The sequence below is a fragment of the Myodes glareolus genome, chromosome 4 (assembly GCF_982192425.1).
Source record: "Myodes glareolus chromosome 4, mMyoGla1.1, whole genome shotgun sequence".
Classification (NCBI taxonomy): domain Eukaryota; kingdom Metazoa; phylum Chordata; class Mammalia; order Rodentia; family Cricetidae; genus Myodes; species Myodes glareolus.
Window position 1 is genome coordinate 62865862 of NC_142029.1, and position 24469 is coordinate 62890330.

Consider the following 24469-nt stretch of genomic DNA (forward strand, 5'->3'; position numbering starts at 1 on the left):
GAGCTAGTTCAAGGATAGCCAGGACTGTTACACAGAGAAAGCCTGTCTCGAAAAATAAACAAACAAAATTAGACTATTTTGTGTTCTTAAAATCCATTTAAATGTTTCACTAGGCAGAGTGTGCATGTAGGATTTCTGGAATTACACATAATCACATGTGAGGAAGTGGCCGTCTGTAACAGGAGATGCTCCCCACTGTTTGTGGGTTTTCTGTTTAGATTAAAGAAAAACTGGGAGAGAAAAATGAAAACCACATGCAGCCTCCCTCTCCCAGCCGGAATCTATAATCTGTTTATAAGACGGCAGGCTTTGCTTTGCTTTCATCCTTTTTGTGGTGGGGGTTGTTGAGCAGAGTCTCACCCACACCCACGTAACTCACTCAGGTTAGGAACTCAGGATCCTCCCACCTCAGCTTTGCTCCCCACACGAAGTGTTGGGATGACAGGCATGTGGTACCTCACCCAGTTTGGCACTGTACCCTGCTTAGTTTTGTAATATTTTTTAAGTTCCTATTGTCTAGTTGAAATGGTAACAAATAAGAGCAGCTTACCAGCTCGCTCATCCCCACCCCACCACATGGCAGTGCCATGCCCTGGGGGACAGCAGTGGCTGCTTTCTGATTTCCACTTTGATTCAAGGTGACCAGACCAACTCTTCCTCATTCCCCATCTGATGTGGGTTTCGCTGCCTGGGGGAATCAGCCTCCAGCAGGGCAGGGCTTAAAGTGACTTTTTTTTTTTTTTTTTTTTTTTTTTTTTTTTTTGTCTGAAGGGGTTATGGAAAAGACATACTTTCCTTTGATGGTTTCCTTCATTCCTTCAAACCTTTTTTTTATTTTTTTTGCATTTTTTATTCCTTTTCTTATTCTTGATGTTTTCCTTCTAACTCATTGTAACTCTGTCATAATATTCTTTCCCTTACAGCTTGTATACCCCCGCAAAATCTTTCAGGCAATATAAAAATTACAATGTGGTTACACTCTGTTTTTCAAGTGAATGATTACCATGACTACAAGTAAAAAATAGCATGTTTCCATATCCCTTACATGATTAAATATTTTATGTACTACAGGTAAAAACAAATTATCCCAAGAACCCATGTACATTCATACTTAAGCAGCTTGTTACAGATTAATCATGTGGCAAGCAAGATAGTCTTCTCAGTCAGGTTTTTTACTAGTAAACTGTGTTTTGCAGTCACAAAGAAAGAGCCAATTACTTTATTACTTATATTGAAAGGTAATCTTATAAGGAATCTTAAAGGAATCACAAACCTAAACTTATATATATACATATATACACACATATATATATATAAAACAATCAATCAGCTCTGTTTTAAATCTTTAGGGTGCATACCCCCTCATCAATAGTTTTTATATCAGGAAATTGAGGGCAGAATTGGATACGAAGAATTAATCATCACCTTTGGTCATTAACCAATCCTAGCAAGAAAGAGCCATCAGCTAGTGATAATTGGGCTGCTTTACCCTTTTTTCCTGACCTTAACGAGTTCCTCAGTCAACCATGTGCCTTTCTAAAACTTTAGACTGTCTTCTTGGGTTTTTTAACCTAAAACTATTATTAAAACATCTGCTTTAACCTGAAGTTATTATAAGGCTTTGTTTCAGCTAACGATGCATAGCAAAACCTGTGACTTCACCTTTCAGCATTCGGATTAAAGGCATTTGAGCCAGCCTGGCTCCTGAGGCTCAGTTGTTTTTCTTAATTATTAACTTGCACTGCGGTCTGTGTGATCTATGCAGCTCCTTAGGTGAAACCCACAGGCCCTTTCCTTGCATTTATTTTTCTTCATCAATACTCTGTATAAACTAACATTGTTATTATCAATTAGACAGTACAGCTTAGGAAGAAATCATCTGCATAATAATCCATATTGGTAAAAATGCCCAGTAGAACAGGATGTTTCCATGAGATAAACACTATATCACAGGCAGTGGGGATCTCCCCACTCCCATTCACACCAACACCATGTGTAAAGGCAAAAGACACTCTGGAGTCTGTGGCCTTGCGGCCTTACCTATCCAAGATTCACCCATCAGGGTTTTGCCTCCTGGTGGTCTGACACCCCGAAGTCTGTTGCCATCCGCTGCTCCTCTGACAAAGCCACCAGCTTTAGTGAGCACAGTACTTCCGTCCTCCAGTCTGTCGTTCTTATGGGAATGCAAGCTGCTCCATTTTTTAGTTAGTCCTTGGCCACTTTCATGTCCTTCTTTCCCTGTCCCTCGCAGGACTCTGCTGTCTCTGTCTATTTCCCTGGTGTTTTGCCCTCACCCATCTCCCAGATATTATTGGAATCTCTCATCTCTCAGTGGCCACCAACACCCCAGCCCTGCTTCACTTCCTCTGTTTCCTTTTCTCTACAGTTTTGCCTTCACTGTATTTTGACATCTTTGTCTCAGTGGGCATCTCAACAATGTTGGGAGGTAGACACCGTTCTGCCATTTTGAATCCTTCCAGACTGTTTTTAGGAAAGCTATCGGCTCAGTTTTCGTGTGTGTGTTGTTTCTGGTGTATAGTGTCCTGTCTCCCTGGTGTCTCCTCAGTTAGATTGAAAACCTGCAAGAGCTACAGGGCTGTACCCACTTTATCCTGCTGCTTCTCGGGGGCCACAGACCCAAATGTGAGGCGTTTCAGACGGTGTGAAAAGCAGATTGCCTCCAATCCCCCCCCCTTTCTCTCTCCACCCTCACCTTCCAAAGTCTTTTCCCTTGTCCCCTCTGCCTTCATCTTTCTCCCAGGAACGTCTAGCGTCTTCTCTGCATCCTCTCCCTGCCCTCCCTCTCCAGTCTGAAGAGGGAAAGCAACTGTTTGCGGGGACAGTCTCCACTCGCTCTTCCCAGGCCCTCCACGGCAGCAGCACACTTCTTCCTAACCCTGCTGCACATGATAATCCTCTAGGAACTAGTGTTGAGTGGTGTTGAGACTTAATCATTTCCAGTTCACAACTAGGCTTGCTTTGTCCATATTATTTTGAAATAAACCCCAGATGTCACATGATTTCCTCACAGATGTTTTAGTGTGTGTCTCAACAAGGGCTCTTCATAAATATGACCATTAGCACACCAAAGCTACTAAATGCTCTAGCAGATCCAGGGAGTGCAAATGTCAAATTGTTTCATAGTTGCCTCTAATACTCTGTTTTGCTGCATCAAGCTGGGATCCCAGTGAAGCCCGAAAGTCTCTGTTGGTTGATACGCCTTTTAAATCCCTTCTAAATATACAAGCTACATCTCCATCTCCTGGAATTTTATGGATTTTTTTCAACTATTTGACGTAATTCCTTACACATCTCACTAAATGTTTATTTGATTTGAAATCTATTGAACTCTCTTTGTATAAAAAAAATTAGAAAAGAGAATTTGATCATTTGAGAGTCAGATAGATATGGTCAGCAGTCTGATACTGTTCTTTTTCTCTGTGTAATTAGAAAACCAGTCAATTGGTAGTTTCCTCAAGGGGCCAGGTACAAAGAATTACATGTAAGTCGCGCATGTCTTTAATCCCAGCACTTTGGAGGCAGAGAGAGGTAGGTGGATCTCTGTGAGTTCGAGCCAACCTGGTCTACAAAGAGCTAGTTCCAGGATAGCCAGAGATGTTACACAGAGAAACCCTGTCTTGAAAATCCAAAACCAAAAAAAAAAAAAAAACAACTTTTATTTTGCAAATGAATGCAAGTGTGTGTGTGAGTATGTGCATGCATGTAAGAGTGTGTGCATGCGAGAGTATGTGCATGCATGGAGGTCAGAAGACAACTGAGTTAACTCAGATTGTCAGTCTCGGCTTCACCCTTACCCTCTGAGTCCTCTCACTGCCCCTCAGTGTGCTTCTGCAAGGTTCTAAGTAGGAATTCTCACCAACCCTGAAGTGTGATAAAATAAGATTTTACATTCAAAGTAGAATAGCTTTGTGGTGTCTAATTTTCACCCCTAGTAAACCTATAAATAACCCTACCACCTGAAGATAGAATTGGAGCCTAGAAGATATTACATCAAACTAATAAAATTTTACAGCCTTTCCTGCGAGCGATGCCGGAAGTGGCGTGAATGAGAGCGAGGCCGCTTTTGCCGCGAGATCGCAGCTGTTTCACGTTGCTTTGACATCTGTGTATCTTGGCACAGCAGCTTTCATTGATGGAGTCCAATCGTGTCCTTGCCTCATCCTTCTCCTTGAATGATGTCCAGCATGGACGAAGTGTTATTTTAATGAATCAAATAATCGTCCCCCTTTTTTGACGGGAGCTAAACTTGCAGAGTGAAGTGTGAAGTAAGAGCTTTGTTCACTCTGCTCCTTTTCTCCTGGTCTTAGGAGCTGGCAATCCCAAGTGTAAAATCGCGGTTGTTTTGGGAAGAACGGAAGCTGCTTCTGTATCCAGGTAACAAAGCGGGTCTGATGGAGAGGGCCACGAAAGCGAGCCAGGTGTTCTTTATGTCCATCTAGTCACTTAAAGTGTGCCACGTGGGCCTCCTACCGCAACAGGAGATATGTTAATCATTCATGTTTAGATCTGCATCTCAACTGTTTTACTTTCAAAATCTTTCTGGGAAGCAATTTAGGGAGTGAAGCTGTGCACTTTGCAGGAGTGGCTGCTGTAGCTGGTAGTGCAGGCCAGTGACCTAAATACTCAGGAGGTGACAGAGGCAGAGGATCAGCCAAGTCCAGCCTGCCCCACACAGCAAGCTCCAGATCAACCGGTAGTGAGACCGAACTGAAGGGGGGAGGGCAGGGAGGGAGGATAAAGTGTTCATGAACCTTGAAAGATATTTGGATAAGGTGACTAGAAATTGAAATTCTCATTGTTCAGTGGCAGAGAATTTACCTGTCCTGTCCAAGGTCTTGCTTCAGTCATTGGTACTGTAGAAGAGAGGGAGAGAAATAAAAATGTTCAGAGTTGTCTGAAATATGGAAGCCTTTGGATGTAGGTATTAAAGACAATTGTCTTAAAATGTTTAACTTGGGATGTCAGTTGGCCTTTACCACTGTGGAGTAGTGAGGAGCCTCTGGGTTTGTTTATTTGTGAACCCTTGTTTCTGTCCCAGTTCGCAGCCTAGGACAGGCGGGACTAAGTGCGTCCTCCATGCACTTACCATTCCAGCCGTCCTTGCTCATGTGATCTCACGACAATAACAATCGTCTCAACTCTTAGCACTGTTTCCCTAATACTGTCTCTCCTTTCTGCAGACACAAACAACACAGCATGATTCTTGTTCCAATGGACACACCTGGAGTAGAACTCATAAGGCCTTTGCCAGTGTTCGGCTACATGGGTGAGCACTCATAAACAAGTCTGTGTGTCGCATGCAGGAAGGTAAAGTCTGCAGAAGTGCAGAAGGGAGTCAGCAGTGCTGCAAGGCACAAGATGGAACCGTAGGAGTCCCTTCAGCCCCATCTGCTCTTCATTATGCTAGGGGAGGTCCAGACGGAGCAGAAAAGGAGCGGGCAGCACAGCTTCCTGCCCCACTGCTTACACTGTGGAAAGGGCGGGTTGTCCACAGGATGCAGTACTGACTGGCAGCCTACTCTTTATGTGTGTTTGTATACTTAGAAAGGAAACCTCAATTGTGGTTTAAAAAAAGAGTCAACATTTAAAACATTGAAAGTGAGTAAGCAGTGGGTGTTTCTCATCTTTTCATCCTGGAAATTAATGCCTGATGATACACAGTGGTCTCTTCAAGGGGAAGAATGACACAGATGGATAAACCAATTTGACATGCTCCACTAAAATGTTTGATTTATTTTTTATCTCTGTGTTCAGTTCTCTTAACCCTTAAGAGTTGTTAGTAAGCCATGTGATGGATTTTGATTTATTTGAGTACAAAACACTTCCTTTGATTCTGCCCTTGGGTGGAATTTCTAAGTAAGCTACTTGTTCCCTGCCACCCATCCTGGGCACACACCCTATGCTCGTGGCACTGAGGTCATCCACTCGTCGAGAAGTTTTGTGACTGCAGTACATCAAGGTCCTTCCACTTGGGAGCTTACACACTGGGGGAATAAAAGATGTGAAGGCGAGAAGCATCCCGGCTTATGAACTAGGACCTCACCAGTGATACATGCTATGAACATGTAGACGAGACTCCAGGCTCACCAGTGATGCATGCTGTGAACATGTAGACGAGACTCTAGGCTCCGTGTTGAGTGTGACTGGTCACAAGTTTGAGTAAGAGTTTATAGATTGTTTGGCTTCCTTAGCTTCTGTAGGACAGGCTGGAGGATGCACCACAGAGACAATACAGGAGCAAGATGGGCAAACAAGCTGACAGGAGGATAACACACACACACACACACACAGAGTTGTTGAGTGGTGTCTTAGTCGGGGTTTCACCACTGCGAAGAGACACCATGCCGGCAACAACTCTAATAAGGAAAACATTTAATTAGGGTGGCTCGCTTACGGCTCAGAGGTTCAGTTCATTATCATCATGGGGAACATGGTGGTGTGCAGGCAGACATGCTGGAGCTGAGAGGCCTACATCTTTCAGACGACAGGAAGTCAGCTGATTGTCATACTGAGAGAAACTTGAGGAAAAGAGACCTTAAAGCTTGCCTTCACAGTGACACATTTCGTCCAACAAGCCACACCTCCTAATAGTGCCACTGCTTTTGGGGACCATTTTCTTTCAGACTACCACATTCCACTCCCTGCTCCCCAAAAGCTTATAGCCATATCACCAAGCAAAAAAATACATTCAGTCCCACTGCAATTTACAATGAAATAGTCCCACACTAGCCCAGAATGGAGCATGATAAAGGTTTCTTTATTTAGGGATAGACTCACAGATCAGCAGTCCTCTTCTGCATGAGTGGGGAACAAGACCCAATCCAGCAACCATCTGTATATATAGTGCATGTGACCATGTCCAAAGTGGACCAGTCTCTTAAAGGCTATTGGCTGAAGGAGTTCCCACAGCACAGTCCAACTTCAAAAGTCCCTGTAGTCTATCACAGTCTCAGCAATGTTTTAAAGTTCAAAATCTCTTCTGAGATTCAAATAATCTCCTAGCTGTATTCAGTCTGTAAAAGTCAAAATAAAAAAGCAGGTGACATATTTCCAACATATAATAGCAGCATAGGACATACATTACCATTTCAAAACACAGAGAAGGGAGCATAGCAAGAAAATGCTGGGCCAATGCAAGACCAAACCTCAGCTGGGCAAACTCCAAACTCTGCATGTCCATGTCTGATGTCAGAGCACTCTCCACATCTCTAACTTCATTCAGCCTTATTGGCTGCAACACATTTCTGTCATTTGGGCTGGTTCCACTTCTTGTTAGCAGCTTTCCTTGGCAGGCATCCCATGACTCTGGCGTCTCTTCTCTAGCATCTTGGGTTCTCAAAGGCAATCCAGGCTTTAACTTCATAGCTTCACATAACGGCCTCTCTATTAGGCCTCCATTCAGGGACTGCCCCCCACAACCCACAAATACCTGGTCTCAGTGGCTTTATTCCATAACTCCTTTCTTTCTTCTGTCTTTAACTCTATATCCAGAACCATGTAGCCAAAACTGCCAAGGTCTGCTTTTTCTGTGACTGGAATATGAACCCCCTCAATTACCTCTTCACCAGCTTTCTGTCCTTCACTGCCTAAGCTTGGTTGTCCTGAAACTTGCTGTAGACCAGGCTGACCTTAGAGGGATCTATCTGCCAGTCTCTGCCTTTGTAGTGCTGGGATTAAAGGTGTGTCCCAACACACCCTGCTCTAAGCTTTTCTCTAGTTTCTCTTTATAAATTGGAACCTTGGCTGGATGGGATCTTGCCCTGAGGTCCCCCACTTCTTTATTCCATTTCTTAATCCATTTAATCTCCTTGAATACAGGATTCCACTATTCCACTTCCTGGTGCCCCCTTTTTCCTCAAAATTTTCATTTTGTAATTTATCCTGTTCAGCCTACTCCTTTTCATTATAATTCTTCATTAGATTTACCATTAAAAACCACACAACAGAATCTATACTAGACTGTTTCGAAATTTCCTCTGCCAATGGAATTAATCCAAAATTCTACACTTTATCTTCAGACAGACTCTTCAGACAAGAACAAAAGGCAGCCATTTTATTCGCCAAAATATCACAAGAATGATCTCTAGGCAACATACTGAAATTCTCCTTTAAAACCTCTTGAGTGAGCCCTGCCATAGTTCAAACACCTGATGGCACCACTGTCTTTTATGCTCCTACTAGCACGGCCCATTAAGCAGCTGTTAAAGCATTCCACTGCTTTCCACACCCAAGTACCAAAGTCAGAATCCCTCCAAACAAATACACGGTCAGGCCTATCGCAGCAATTCCCCAATTCCTGGTACCAACTGCTGTCTTAATTTGGGTTTTTATTACTGTGAAGAGACACCACGACCACGGCAACTCTTAGAAAACATTTAATTATGGTGGTTCACTTACAGTTTCAGAGGTTCAGTCCATTGTCATCATGATAGGAGCATGGTGGTGTGCAGGCAGACGTGGTACTGTAGTAGCTGAGAGACTTACATCATGCAGGCAACAGGAAGTCGACTGACTGTCACACTGAGGGAAGTGTGAGCAAAAGAGACCTTGAAGTCCACCCTCACAGTGACACAGGTCCTCCAACAAGGCCACACGTCCTCACAGTACCACTCCCTTTGGGGGCCATTTGCTTTTAACCTACCACAGGTGACAACCAAAAATGAATCTAAAGTGTAGGCTAAGTGCACGCACCCTGCGCCTCAGAGCCCACTTCTGTATTTTCAGCATAAAAAATGCACCAGCATCACTTCAACACCCTGTATCCGAGGCCAAAAGAAATGACATGAAGAAGGCTGATTATTTCTTTGTGCCAGGAACAGAGGGTGGGGTTTGCCTGAAACTGTCTCTAAAATTGGCAGGAGGGAGGGTGATTCAGATGAAGTAGGGACACAGTCCTGGCCTGTTCGACTCAGGTACCAGCATTTTCAAGAGGCAACATGAGGTGGAACTACAGACCAAGGGTGGTAGACAGAATGGTGATTGTATTTCTGCTTTGTCACTGAGCCCGCTTGTCCCCTTGAGCAAGTTGCTCTGCATTCTTGAATATCAGTTTCCACAGCAAAATAATAAACAAACAAACTCCAGAAATGTTACTCGCTTTCATGCTTAAAGGGTTTTAATGTTCTTAATTTAGTTTCTGTGTGTGGAGTGTATCATGCCTGTGTGCAAGTGTATCTGTGTCATGCATGTGGAAGCCAGTGTTAGCCTCCCATGTCTTCTACTGCCCGGCTCGACCTTGTCTGTCAAGGCTTTCTCACTGAATCCAAACTCACTGCTTTTATGACAGCCAGAGGGCTCTGACTCTGCCTGTCTGCCCTACCACTGCTAGGGCTACAGATGTCCACAAGCATCTCTGGGATCTATGTGGGTGCTGGGGATTTGAACTCAGGTCTTCATGGCACTGGGCAGACCCTTTATCAGCTGAGCTGTCTCCCAGCCATCTGTTTTGGATTTTAGATTTTCTTTAAATCTTTTCCTCCAAACCAACTGACCTTTGGGTCACCTGTATGTACATGTGTGACATGGAACCTGGTCTTCCATTTCCATAGCTTTACAACTTCAGATGACAGATTACAAACCTCTACCAAGTGGTTTCCGAGACCTCTTCTAACTCCAACAGTTGAGCTTGCTGTGACATCGAGTGCTATGTGCTGAGGGCTGAGTTCTACCCTGAAATGTCCACAATATATTCATCTTTGAAATGCTAATTTCTATTTCTATAATGATTCTATAATTACTAACATAATTAACATAAAGTATAATTATGTAATATAAATATATAAATATAATAAATATGTGGTAATATTATATAATTATACTTTATATAATAATATAAAATATAATTATACTTTATAGCAGAGTCACTGTGACTTCTTTGCTCAATTTATTTTGTATTTTAAATTATTATTTTCTGTTTTGTAGATAATGAACATGGTGGGCACTGGGAGGTCCATTTTAATCATGTGCGAGTTCCTGCTACCAATTTAATATTGGGTAAGTATTACCCCCCCACACACACAGTATTGTGTATTTCTGTTCCCAGGTCTGAATCTGGAAAAGATATACATCATTAGTTTAGATACCTCCCATCTTGTTCCAATTATCAAGGAAAATGTTCATTCTGTGAATTTTTCTTCTCTGGGTTGATATGGTTTTATCTGGATGTTAAGTGAGAGGCTTGTGTTTTACAACAGCTGGAAACATAGCTCAATAGAAACATTATCCAACTGAGAGCAAAATGCTTTTTCTAAAGCATGGTCATGGGTTCCCTACTAGTTTTATGAAAATGTCAATACTTCCATTGAATTCAGATCCAAGAGAGAATACACGGAATAAAATTTTAAATGTTTACTACACGCCTGAGATGACTCCATCTCTCCATTCACCGGAAACCTCCCAACCTTCACAGAGTGGTTTTTCCTCTCATTTCCACCCCCCCCCCCCCACACACACACAGGCCCTGGGATCCCAATGGAGGACAAACTGCCCCTCCTTTGCCTTTCTTTGTCTCTGTGTGTCTCCCTTATCCTTTTTTTCTGGTCTCTAGATTCCTAAGGCGGGGACAGTGTCTCACCTTTCTTTGTAGCCATTGGCACTTTACTCAGGGGACAGTCCTTACGTTAGATTGGAATCCAGATTCCCCTACAGCATAATGAACTTGGTTGCAAACTTGACTCTTTCCTCACCGGAAGGCTATTTATAGTAAGGGTAGCTCCGCCTTTCTTAGAAGTCGTGAAGATAAAAGGGACTGGCCTGGCCATCCTCACATTCTGCTTGCCTTCTCACAGGTGAAGGCAGGGGGTTTGAAATTTCCCAAGGTCGCCTTGGACCTGGAAGAATCCACCACTGCATGAGAAGCGTGGGTTTGGCCGAGCGCATTCTGCAGCTCATGTGTGAACGGGCAGTACAGAGGGTAACCTTCAAGAAGAAGCTGTACGAGCATGTAAGAGGATGGCGAATGTCCGGGAGCTGTAGCCTGCTAACCTACTCTGGCCTCAGTGAGAGGAGCTGCTGGAGTGGTTTCCTCTAAGTGAGCACGAGAGTCTCTGCTGAGGGCGTGGTCACATCCTGCCTGAGAAGCTGAATTTATTTCCCCCTATGAAACATTTGCAAGTCGTTAATGCTTCAATACCCAGCATAGAGAGTGTAGAGAGTCTAGGACATCACAGCTCACTGAGGACTTGGGGAGATTGTCATAGAAAAAGAACTTGCCTTGTCCTTTGGGTTTCAGGAAAGAATTAGAACAGATACGTGTAAATATAGAGGAAAACAGTACATTGTAGGCAGAGTTTCTCATCGGGACCACCGGTCAGCTCTGTCCCACCATCTGGCTCCCAAATAACCACACAGAGTTATTGTTAATTATAAATGTTCGTCCAATAGCTTAGGCTTGTTACTAACTAGCCCTTACATCTTAAATTAACTCATATTTCTTATCTACGCTCTATCAGGTGGTGGTACTTTTTTTCAGCAGGGCAGTTTCATCTCCTGCTTGACCCTCCCTTCCTCCTTCCCTGTACTTTCTGTCTGCAAGTCCTGCCTAACCTCTTCCTGCCTAGCTATTGACCAGTCAGTTCTTTTATTAAGCCAGTCAGAAGGTGCCTTGGCAAAGACACATCTTCACAGTGTACAAAAAGATTATTCCATAACAGTACACAATTCAGAGAAAGAAGAAATATTGTATAATAGATTAAAACAATGGAATGGGCTGGCTCTGGAGGAAGCCAGTTTGTTACTGATGGAGAGACATAAAAATGAGGCCAGCATTTGGTTGGCAGTACATGGTTTTTGAATTTTCATCTGTAAATTGTATACTATTGTGTCTGTTATTAACAACCCACTATGAATATAGCTATAAACAGACAGTAAAATTAAGTCGTGTGTACCAGCAGAGGGAAGTGGGACAGCCGCAGGCCTGGGAAACCTACAAGAGGGGGTTCTCTTCTAATTTTTAAGAAACAAGAAACTTAGTACTAGGTATTTAATCTTACTGCTGCTCACATGCTAGTATCAGGTCTACCGTGTTGACGGAAGTGTTGTGTTTGCTGCACACGGTGTTTCATTGCACGAGCCCCCTGCACAGCTATAACCTCAGAATGTTTTACAGTGGCTTTTTTTTCTGTCTTTCTTTTTTTGTTGTTGTTGTTGTTTTGTTTTGTTTTTTCGATACAGTTTCACTGTGTAGGGTGGCTGTCTTGGAACTTACTTTGTAGACCAGATGGCCTCGAACTCAGAGAGCTATCTGCCTCTGTCTCCGGAGGGCTAGGATTAAAGGTGTGCATCACCATAGCAACTTTTTGCTTAGGTTTGTTTGTCTTGTTGATTTTTGAGACAGAGTCTTTCCGTGTAGGCCTGGCTGTCCTAGAACTCACAGAGGTCCACCTGCCTCTACCTCCCAAGGGCTAGGATTAAAGGCCTGTGCGGGCGCACCCAGTTTTCCCGTAGGTTTTTATAAGCTGCGTTTGCCTTGTGAAGCACTCCTTCTTCAATATTGGTTTTGAGAGCAATGCTTGAGATTACCTGGCGCGAGTGAGCAGGAAACATGGAACACACAACAAACCCGCTTAGGAGTTTATTAGAGGGGTCGTGTACAATCCTAGGGATGTCAGTGTGCAGAGAGAGAGAGAGAGAGGAAGATGGCGTGTCCAGCTTTTAAAAGCTGCCTAGAGCATGCGCACAGGGGGTTGATGTGGCTATGTCATATGCAGATGACGGGGCTCACACATGTGCACAAGGGCCTAGCTGAGTCATACGTGGATGATGTAATCCACACCGCATGTGGCTCACAGGGGGCGCTTTAACATCCCTAGGAGCCTTTAGGCACTTCTGCCTGAGGGCTTGTCTGCACATGCATGGCCCCTAGAACCCGGAAGTATTAGCCTGATGTGGCTGAAATCATTACAATGCTGGTACAGATATAAATACAAATACTAATAATAGTAGCATTGTAGCAGAGGAGAAACTGGAAGGAGGGGTCTGCAAAATACAATGGCAGTAGTTACTTAACAATAATATTTGTGAAGTGTTTGTGCTCACTCAACATGGGCATGGTTTGTTCACAATGTTTTTAAGAAGAACACAGCCAGCCTCATACGCCATATGCAGTAACAATCTGGAGGAAGGCCCTTGGTGTATGGGGAGGACTAGGAGTCAGCAGTTGAGGAGCACTGTGGGAAGATACGTGGGCTCACGATGAATATGGCTGTTGCTGCCAAAAAGGGACTTCGAGTTGCCGACGGCACTGGCCATGACTTCTTCCCAGTAGCTTTTTGAGCTTGTCATGTAAGCGACAGAGGACATGGTAGGGTGTCCAGCAGTCCTCTGATAAAGTTAAAGGGAGAACCTGGTGGGGTGTCCAGCAGGCCCCCTGATAAAGGCGAAGAGAAAATCTGGTGGGATGTTCAGCTCTGCCCCTCTGCCCCTCTGCCCCGCCTCCCAGTGCTGGAATTAAAGGCATACACCAGCACACCTGACCTGAGTGGTGCTTTTGGGGGTTTTTTATTAATTAATTAATTTTTATTTTATATGCATTGGTGCTGTCCCATGGGTATTGGGTCCCCTGGCACTGGAATTACAGACAGTTGTGAGCTGCCGTGTGGGTGCACAGAATCAAACCCAGCTCCTCTGGAAGAGCAGTGCTCTTACCCACTGAGCCATCTCTCCAGCCCCCCAAGTGGTGTTTGAATGCTGCACCAGGGAGGATTTTTCCCCGTCCTTTAATATATCCTGCTACGCTGGTGAGGGCTTAAAATGTGTCTCCTTCTACTGGACCCCTCTCCTATCTGGCTCGAATATCGAGCTGGCAGAAGCAGAGAGAACGTGAAGGCATGTCACAAATAAGAATCCACTCCAGTTCTTTCCTTCAGTTTGTAAAAATGACATTTCGTTTCCCTGAATGAGGAGACTCCTTCCAGCTGCCTTCTCAATTACTCCAGCTCTGAAATAGAATTCCATCTTAGTACATTTGAGTGTTTCCTAGAGCAGTCAGTGTCCACCCTTCAGTGCGCTTCAGCAAATCGGGGTCTGAGGAGACCCAGCTGGGAACTCGGTCCTTCCTTCTAAAAGCTAAGAAGGAGGAACATTTAAGTCTGTTCATGAAGCTGTGATTTCCCTGTTCTCCATTCATCAAAGAAATCATCAGCTTCTGGCAGCCTGCTTGGTATTAGTTCTGAGCCTGTTTTCACCCACAAGGCCAGTCCTGACCCGAGTACTGGGACCCCAGACCACCGTCATGCTGAGAGTGTGGCTGCGGTTTTGGAAAGTAAAAGGCAGTTCTTTCAAAGGACATTTTTAGCCAGGTGTGGTGGTGCGCGCCTTCCGTCCCAGCACTCAGGAGGTAGAGGCAGGTGGAGCTCTGTGAGTTCGAGGCCAGCCTGGTCTACAGCATGAATTCCAGGACGTCAGGGCTGTTAGAGAGAAACTCTGTCTCAGAAAAAATAAATATTTTTTACTTGACCCCAATACATGTGATCACAATGAAATCAATATAAAAATAGGATTAATGAGGTAGTTTGTGTTTTAAAATTGAGTGCATATTTTACGTTTTGTATTACATTTACATTCAGATTAGAAACACGTCAAATCTTAGATGCCACGTGAGGCTGAGGAAGGACGGCTGAGCATAAGATGACTGTGGGAGATTCCCATGGCTTGAGTCAAGTGCTGTAATTGCTGAGCAGGTTTAGCAAGCATCATAAACAATGGTTCTGTGTTTAAAATTGGGAACCCGGAAAGATCCATTTTGGTCATCTGGGATCATTTACTATGACTCCTGGACTCCCATGCTGAATTATGAATGTTCAGTTGCTTCTGAGATTTATGGTATATCCACATGGTACATACACATGATACATTCACATGGTACATCCATGTGGTACATTCACATGGGTACATCCATGTGGGACATCCACTGGTACATACATATAGTATATCAATGTGGTACACCTATATTGCATATCCATATGGTACATATGAAACCATATTCATATATTTACCTTGCCAGTTATTTATTTATTACCTTGTCAGTTTTAAGTTCTAACAAATGAAGGAAACTCAGAATTTTCACTGAGATAAATAAGAAGCAAGTACTCATTTTTACTGTTTAATTTTGAGATAATTATAGCCATACATTCGGATATAAGAAATAGAATCCCTTCTTCTACCCAGTTCTCTTCCATTTTAACAGCTTGCAAAGCTGCAGTGCCACATCAGGATGATGTTGATGTTGTCATGGATATCGTTAGGCTACAGATTTCCCATCACCATAAGCTCATTTAGGCTGTCCTTTCATGAAGCAAACTCACTTCCCTCTCAACACCATATCTTCATTGACTGCTAGCAGCCATAGCCTGCTCCTCTTTAAGTCCTTTTCTCATTCCAGACACGGGATGATATAATATGTAAGTGTTTGGGGATTGGCTGTCTCCCTCAGTCACTGTTCTTTGGATACCCACAAAACTGTGTGATTCAATAGCCGAGCATCATCTCTTTGCTTAGCCTCACTACAAGTGAGCTGTACATCTGCCAAGGGACACCTGCACCATTTGTGGTTTTATGTCTTGGGTGGTTATGAAGCTGGTAGTGGGTGAATGCTAAAACATTTCCCTGAGACGCAAGCCGAGAGAACAAACGGTTCCTGGGCAGTGTGTCATTGTCTGCTCAGCCCACAAGCTGTATGTGAGGGGTCCAGTTTCTGTGCATCCCCACCAGCATGGGATGGTGCCACCATTTTCTTTGTGTAGGCATTCTGGTTGGCTTATACTGATATGTCAAATTCTTTATGTCACCCTCATAGGGATGTCTTGTCATTATTTGCCACATTCCTCCTTTAGGCTTGTGTCTGATGCCCCTTGCCTACCTCAATAGTTTGATGTTTTCTACTGAGTTCGTTTACATTCTGGGCACTGTACTCTATCAGCTCTGTGGTTTTCAAGTACCCTCCCCACTTGGCGTTTCTCCCCATCCTTTAACAGGGTCTTTCATGGAACATAAGTATCCTGCTGCAGTGAACCTCACTTGCCCTGTTGTCTTTGTGGCCCATGTTTGGGCATCAGTCTGAGGGCCTTAGTTTTATCCGTCTGTGCTGGAGGTTTTATATCTGACTGTTTTCACAAAATCTTGCACTTTGTCCTGGAAAACAACAGTCATAATATAAGGCATGGGCCTTCAGAGTCCTGTTTCTGTCTGTTTCTTTTGTTCCAACACTTGCTGGAGAAGTGTCTTTCCTCCATCTAAGTGCTCTTGTGCCTCTACAGAAGTTAGTCAGTTCTGTTTTATTTCTGGTTCTTGTATGTCTGAACTGTCTGTGAGTCTTTGTCTACCAGCACTGCACATTTTTATACAACTCGTCTCGTAATAAGCTAGACTAAGTTCTCCCACTTCACTTCCTCTTTAAATGTTCCAGGTGCTCTAAACCCTTTGCTCTCCCACACAGTTTTGCTTTGAAGTTCGCTTTCCATGTCATCTGATTATGTTTGCACGACACATCTTCTTCTCTTTGTTTTGCATTTTTTGCTATGTCATATTTCAAGAACATTTCTTCAAGACATGACCATACTTACCAATAGCAAATAAGTACATCAAAGGAAGATCAAAAGTGCCAAGAATGCAGGCTGGTACCACTGTGAAATATCTCTGACTAAAAGATTGCTAACAGTACCCAGTGCTTGGGAAACATCCAGAATTGTCAGTCAGCGGTATAAACACTACCTAGTACAACCACTTAAGCGCTCGCTCTCTCTCTCTCTCTCTCGCTCTCTCTCTCTCTTCCTTTCTTTTTGGTTTTTAAGACATGATTTCTCTGTGTAGCCTTCCTTGCCTGTCCTGGAATTTGCTACCAGGCTGGCCTTGAACTCAGAGATTCTCCTGGCTCTGCCTCCCGAGTGCTGAGATTAAACATATGCACCCTCACTGCCCAGCAGCCAATTATTTCTTGTAAATGTTATCCATTGGCAAACAATTCTACTTCTGGTGTTTGCTTTTTAAAACAAGAAAACGAGGAGGCTGGAGGGATGGCTCAGCAGTTAAGAGCAATGACTGCTCTTCCAGTGGACTTAGGTTCAATTCCCAGCACTCACATGGCAGCTAACAACTGTCTCTAAGGCCAAGGTCTGACACCCTCACACAGACATACATGAAGGCAAAATACCAATGCAAATGAGATAAAAGTAAATAAATTATAAAACAAACAATAAGACAAAGAAGTCATACTCATCCCAAAGCCTGTATGGAAATTTTTACAGAAGCTCCGTCAACCAGAAGTAGGCACAGCCCCAGTGTCCCTCGGCAGATGAATGGGCAAGCAGACTGTGCTCATCCCCAGAACGGAGTCATTCTCAGTAACAACCCTGACAGTTAAAGATTAGATGGACTTGGGTAGAATTCAAAGCATTACACTGGGTGAAAGCAGCCATTCCCCATCAAAACCATGCCAAATGATCTCATTCCACAGCATTACACACCCTGGAAAAGGCGAAGCTATTGGGGCGACCTGTCATGGGGGGTTGGGAGTGTAGGGCTATGAGACCAGCCCACTGCTGCATTGGGGAGGTTGGGCGATGAGACTGTTGTATATCACACCTGTGTGTCAAACTCTCAGAGCTGTTCCCACAAGGTCTTCCTGCTTGTCTGGGGGTGGGCTCTGTTCGTTATGTGTATGGGTGTTTTGCCTGCACTGCGTGTGAACCAGGAGAGGGCATCAGATCCTATGGAACTGGAGTTATATAGATGGTTGTAAGCTGTCATGTGGGTGCTGGGAACTGAACCTGGGTCCTCTGGAAAAGCAGCCAGTGCTTTTAATCACCAGGCCCTCTCTGCAGCCCTGGTTGTTTTGTTTTGTTGACAGGGTCTCATGTAGCCCAGGCTAGCCTTGAACTCCTGATTCTTCAGTCTCTACTTACCGAGTGCTGGGTTGATAGGCACGAGACATTTCTTTAAGGGGAAAGATCATTTTTAATACATACCGTCACAATAAAGGAGTGGGTTGCCCTGAAAGTGTGCTGGGAATGATCGAGTCTGATTAGAACCAGTTCCTCCGTTGTACAGTGCAGAATGTCAATGGGGGCTGTAATTAGTGTTCACAAGGGCCACACAGGGTGGTGTGGCAGTTCAGCCATCATAACAGCAGAAATTAAGATACCCAAAATAGGCATTACCACCATACCTGACAGCCTGAGCTTGGAGAGAGATCATGGCACAAGATACACACATACACACACACACACACACACACATACACACACAAGCACACATGCATATGCACATATTTTAAAACACCCAAAACAAATTATTTTTCTGAGCAAGTAACACTTCTACAGTCTTCTCATTTTAACTTGGTATTCCGCAGGTTTGTAGCTAGGCTGGTGTATATCAAGAGAATCAAGTCTGTATACAGCAACAACTATGCAGCAGGGCTTGTGGGCTACCGCTGGCCTAGAAAAAGTTGATCAAACTACAAGACCTCACTGATCCTCCCTCACTCTCCCCCAGGAGGTCGTGGCGCACTGGATCGCTAAAAGTCGCATAGCCATCGAGGAGATCCGCTTGCTGACCCTGAAAGCAGCGCACAGTATAGACACTGTGGGCAGCGCTGCAGCCAGGAAGGAGGTGAGCTGCCCACCCACTCTACCCCTGCACCACAAGCTGCCCACCCACTCCACCTCTGCACCACCTGCTGCAGGGTCCTCTCCGCCTCTCCCACCCACTGGCTGTTTCAGATTCTGTGCCCTCGGATGACACTCAGATTGCAGAAAGTTTCCATGTGGTTTTGGTTTAAAGACTGTCACCTGCTGGCCTTCCTCTCATTGGGCTGCCTAAGGGAATGGCTTTCAGGATGCAGAGAGCCTTAAGTCCTGGGCTGTCTGCATACCTGGAATTGATGGTGCCCACTGCACCTTGTGTCCAAAGCGTCTCTAGTATCTCTCTGCCTTGGGAATCGGGCAAGATAATGGGTATGGAGCGTATGGGACAATTCCCCCCACACTGTAAATTCCGCCTATTCTTGCCTGCCTTCTCACGTATCCAGCTGATCTGGAATGAGGGCGTACTTATTTTTTTCTAAAAGCTCATAATATTTCTAAGAAAAAAAAACCTGATTAATGGAGCAAAGACCATGGACTTTGTGTGAACACAAACAGTCTGCGTATGATTTATATGCCGCCTGAAATCCCTTTGGAAACAAGGCAGCTTAGAAACAGATGTCGCCTGGAAGCAAGATCCCTTCCCAGACATCACCGCTGACTGAAATAAAGCCCTCGCTTTAACGTTGTGGCCTTCTGTTGGCCTCCAGCACAGATCCTGTTTAGTGGTGACTCGGGTGTGGGAACGTTTCCTTGTTTTACTTCACAGAGAACTGCCAGTTCTCTCAAATGCTGGCACACTGTGTATGGTCTGAGAGAAGAGCATTCTTTTCCTATCTTGCTTTTGTAGATTGCAATGATCAAAGTGGCTGCCCCCAAAGCCATCTGCAAAATAGCTGACCGGGCCATCCAGGTGTACGGAGGGGCAGGTGTTTCCCAGGATTACCCTCTGGCTAAAATGTGAGTACATGACATCTAGGAATAGTTACACTGAGTGGCGGGGAGATGATTTGGTGGAGGAAATGCTCCATGCAGGTGTGCGGTCCTGAGTTTGAATTTCAGGCACTCAGCTAATGGTGGGTACAGTATCTGTAGTTTCACTGCTTCAAGCTGGGAGGCAGAGGCAAGGGGAGTCAGAGAAGGCTACAGGCCAGCTAGCCTGGCTTCCAAACAGTGAACAAAGGGGAAGGTGAGGATCAGCACCCACGATTGTCCTCTGATCTCCTCATAGGCACCGTAGTGTGTGCATACGCACACCATACACAAAAAATTTCAAACTAATGTACTTGAAAGAATTGACATTAAAATACAAAGATGGAAATAAGTGTCAATCTAAAGATAATATCAGGTTTTAATCTACAGATGCTTTGACGGTAATTGTTTGGGAAAACAATAAGGATGCTTCCCGTATGTTACTGAGAGTGCAGGGACCTGGGGAGTTACTGTGGAAACGCTGCTCTTAGCTCAGCTTTGGTAATCTTTGCCTGAGGGGAGCACTGAGGGCTTCTGTGCTCCAACATGGAGCTCCACCTAGAAGACCCTGTGTCCACCCACCAAGAGGCAGCAGCTGAGTTTGCAGCACTGGTGGCAGTGACCGTCTAGTGCTGGGGGATGTGACGGGAAGTTCCCTGTTCCCCACTTGCCCTTCTCCACACCGGCACTGTACTGTGTTCTTGTCTCACCATGGGGGCCATCTTATATATGTCTGTCTTTAACCTAAGAAGGAGCTAACCGCACTGCCATCCTGTCGGCTGCTGTGACTGTCATCAGAGCTCTTGATTCCCGTCAGGTCAGATAGCTCAGCAAACCACGAGTGAGAGCAGCCCACTTAGGCCAGTGTGGTGGTACCTGACTGAAATCACAGTACTTGGGGCGTGGGTAGTGACAGGAAGACGGAAAGGAACTTCCGCCTGGGCCATGTGACAAGTTAGAGACCAGCCCTAGCCACACAGAGAGGCCCTGCTTCAAAACCAAACAGAGCATTCTGCTTTCCCCGAGTTGGAGCTTTTATTTAGTAATGTGTTACCTAGTTACATGTGTTAACTATATATACAGTAGACAACGGAGTTCATTATGGCGTTTCCACATATGTATGCAGCCTGCAGTGATAGATGGGAGTTTTTTAAAAAAATATTTATTTGTTTGAGTTGGACTCTCACTTATTTGAGATAAAAATCTCCTGTAGCCCAGGCTAGCCTCAAACTCAACTTGCTCTGTAGCAAAGGAAGGTCTTGAACTTCTGACGATCCTCTTGTCTCTAACTCCCAAGTGCTAGAAATATAGGCTTGTGACATCACATCTGGCTTTGATGCAGTGCTGGGGATCAAATTCAGGGCCCTTGCATGCTAGGTTAGCGCCGTGCCAAAAGGGCTACCCCTAGCTGATAAAACTGCTTTCTTTCACTTCTGGTTGTAGGACTCCCTGACACTTGGTTTGTAAGCCTGTCTGCTGGGCATGATCTCCAGATTCTGCTTGTTGTGGAAAGCGTCTCCCCTCCGTTTCTAAAGGCTAGCTCAGCTGAGTATTGTTTGGCAGTTACCTCCTTTCACGGCTGGAATACATTCCTTCCTGGCCTCTGGTTTTATGCTGAGGAATCTGTGGATACTCTAAAAAGGATAGCCCTCCGTGTGGCTGGGTACCATTCTCTTGCAGATACAGTTCCTGTTCTGTCTTGTACCATTGGCAGTTGCATACAGTTTGCCATGGTGATAGCCTCTCCGGTCATGTCTATATGAGGTCCTATGTCTCTTTAATGTTTCACTGAATGGATTTTATATCCTCTGAACTTTTCCCCCTTGCCTTGTATTCTAAAAATGTATTCAGTGGCACCTCCAGAGCCCAGAACTCTCTCTCTCCTTCCTTTGTATGTTCTCTGTTTGATGGAGCAATACAAGAGAGAGTTGAGAGGAACTTTCCTTGGGTTCGATTCCCTCCTCGGCATGCAAGAGTCACAGCTCTGCTGTCTGCTCTGCTCCCACCACCACACCTATGTGGTTTCTCCCAGGTCCCATCCCTGTGCCTTGTGCTCACACACACTATTGTCAGGAGCAGATGTGAGGGTAAAGAGAGGGTTGATGAGCCTGCCTGCCCACATGCAGCATTTGGCGAGGGACCGCTGACTGTTCGGGTCTCCACACACCCGGCCCCTTACTGCTGAGAGCAGGGACCACTGACTGCTCAGGGCTACACACGCCCAGCCTCTCACTGCTGAGGGCAGGGACCAAAACTAGCAGCAACCCTCCTCGAGGAAGTTCCTTTCACCCAGTTGGGATCACGGCTCAGGGTTACTGCTCCCACTGTCAGAGTAGCCACACCAGTTCTGCCTACACCATTGTCTAAACTGCCACAGTGTCCCCACTCCTGCATGGTGTGTGGAGACAGTAGATCACTTTAATTCTGCCACTAAAGTTCTTAGCCACAGTAAAGAAGCTCCCCTCACTAGTATCAGTCCCCACAGTCCAGTTATCTGTGCCTCTGGGTAGCCATCTTGAATCTTCCTGAGCTGGGAACGTTAAAATGGCAGCTCCAGAAACCCTTGGCTTTCTCTCTTCATGTTCCTTGTATTCTTTCCTTTTCTTGGTTTGACCTGATGGTATCGTGTTCTTTGAAAAGTCTGTGACCCCTGCTCTCTCACCCTTCCAGGTATGCCACAATACGCACCCTGCGCTTAGCAGATGGACCTGATGAAGTCCACCTCTCTGCAATTGCCAAAATGGAGCTTCAGGAGCAGGCCAGACGGTTGACAGCCAGGATGTGAGGGGAGCAGCCTGCCCCATCCCACAGCTGGAGAGGCTTGAATTCCTAATCAGCTCCAAAACTTAAGTCTTCCATTTTTGCAGGAATTTTAGTACAAGGCTAATTATTCACCTGTGGTAAATATTTTAGTATCTATTTCGATCATTGGGTTTTATAATGTTAAAGATCACGCAGGTAAATAGGAAATTACATAGCTGTCATCATTGAGTGTAGTGTCTAATGTTTTAGCATTTGCCTTATACATGTGACCTGTGATGACCTGTGTTGAGATCGTACAGGGAATGGCAGAGCTATTTCTGGATTGTGAGCACAAAAAGCTGCTTGCTTTGACTTTCAGGAACTAAGCCATGTGAATAGGCACCCAGACCTATTTTATCTTGTCCTGAAAACATATGTCGTGGTACCTCCTTGAATAATGTTCTGGAGGTTCGATTAGCACCTCAGAGAAAGACATAGCTGGAAGTTCTTCGGAGTTCCCCTGAAAAGCCTCTTCCTAACCCAGCAGGAAGCAGTTCTGGTTAAAGTTCACAAGAAAATGTAGCAAGCGTTGTCAGGGGAACACACAATCAAGAGCACTTAAGTTAAACAGAAAACGCCGCCGAGAGCCATCACCAGCTGCTGCGCGTCAGAGCTCTTGGGTCCGGGGAGAGCCGGTCTGGCCAGATCATCCTCGGGGCTGGTCCTGTCAGAGCTGCCCCTACGGTGCAGCTGTTGCCACCATGGTCCTCTACATTGAAAGTTTAGATATATATTTTCAGTTCGGTTGCTGGGAAAGCTGTTAAGTATAGCTGGGTCTTACGTATATAAGGCTTGAATGGGTGGATCTACTTTTTCAAGTGTGGATGTTTTCAAATCTCAATACAAAGAGAAGTATTTTAAATCAAAATTTGGTATCCAAATAATCACAGGAAGTGTAAAATACATATTGGATTATAAAAACTGAACTGAAAATAATTTAAAATATCTCATGGATAAATACCTTTCTATATTGATCATATATTGAGTTGAATAAAATATACCCAAATCTTCTCTGTTTCTCATTGCCATTTTATGGTGTGAATACCATTGGAAAAAAGGCTGGGATATTTTTAAAATTTTCAGACCAAAGTATTTTCAGTCGTAAAATCATTAACCTTTTCATCAGAAAGTGCGCTCATGGCATTGGATTGTGAATGACCGGGGACGCTGTCTGCTGTAGCTGAGTTTCTTCTAGGGGGCGCTGTGTAAAGGAAGCCAGGTCTGTCACAGACCTGGGCTGGCAGCTGTGTCACATGGACTTTACAACTTCTGCCTCTGTGCCCTCAGCTCCCCTGGACTCCCTTCCTTTACAATACAGTGGGTCTTCTTTTCAATCCTGGGCATGTTTCCTGAGGGACTGTGAGAATCCTGGGCGTCATGGAGGAGCAACTTGAACCTGGGACCACAGTAAAAACACTTTATAGTTTCCTTGTCTGCAGCACATCAAATCTTAGCACCAAATATATAGTACTCTTCAGTCTTTAAAGTTTTGGTTTAGGAGATTTTGGTTTAGGAAATATCAGGGGGATTGTTTGTTTGTTTGGATACCTGGCCTTGAACTCTGAATCCTCCTGCCTCTGCCTCCTGGGATTATGAACATATTATACCACCATGTCTGACCTTAGGGCTTTCCTCTGTTGGCTTCATTTTGTTTTTAGCAATCTGAATTCAGGTTCATATGTTAATGTCTCGTAAGCACTTTCTCTCTCTCTGAGGAAACCCTGCTGCATGGGCTGCAATTCATTCCAGTTCATTTATTGTCTTCTCATCACTTTTCCTCAGCCAGGTCACTGCGTGCGACCCACACTGCACACAAAAATCCAATCCAATGTAAAACATTTAAAACTGGTAGTTGCTTTCTAAAAGTCGATCCAATAATCTACCTTTTTATCTTACCATATTCTATATCATTCCTTTTTTTCTTTCCAGAGTAGATTCTGCCCTTTTATCCTATCTGTATATTTTAATAAATAAAGCTTGCCTGAAGATCAGAGAGTAAAACAGCCACACGGTTAGCCACACAGACCAGGCAGTGGTGGCACACACCTTTAATCCCAGTAGCCACACTGGTTTACCATGGAAGTCGGGTGGTAGCGGTG

At 44.6% G+C, this 24469-nt stretch overlaps 1 protein-coding gene and 1 long non-coding RNA gene across 2 annotated transcripts in view; one reads left to right on the forward strand and one right to left on the reverse strand.

The window, feature by feature from the left end:
* The window catches only part of Acad11 (acyl-CoA dehydrogenase family member 11), an 81683-nt gene extending 58302 nt beyond the window's left edge, over positions 1-23381 (forward strand). The window contains exons 14-20 of the mRNA XM_087905499.1: positions 4329-4395; positions 5202-5287; positions 9943-10014; positions 10809-10963; positions 18508-18624; positions 19447-19556; positions 22239-23381. Coding sequence (XP_087761625.1) covers positions 4329-4395; positions 5202-5287; positions 9943-10014; positions 10809-10963; positions 18508-18624; positions 19447-19556; positions 22239-22353 — 722 coding nt within the window. The 3' untranslated portion in view covers positions 22354-23381. The remainder of the gene's footprint in view (positions 1-4328; positions 4396-5201; positions 5288-9942; positions 10015-10808; positions 10964-18507; positions 18625-19446; positions 19557-22238) is intronic.
* On the reverse strand, positions 6758-8556 carry LOC146894662 (uncharacterized). Its single transcript, XR_015001865.2, has 2 exons — positions 8419-8556; positions 6758-7034 (listed from the first exon to the last, which is right to left on the reverse strand). It is a non-coding gene; the product is annotated as an uncharacterized LOC146894662 (long non-coding RNA).
* Positions 23382-24469: the final 1088 nt, after the last annotated feature.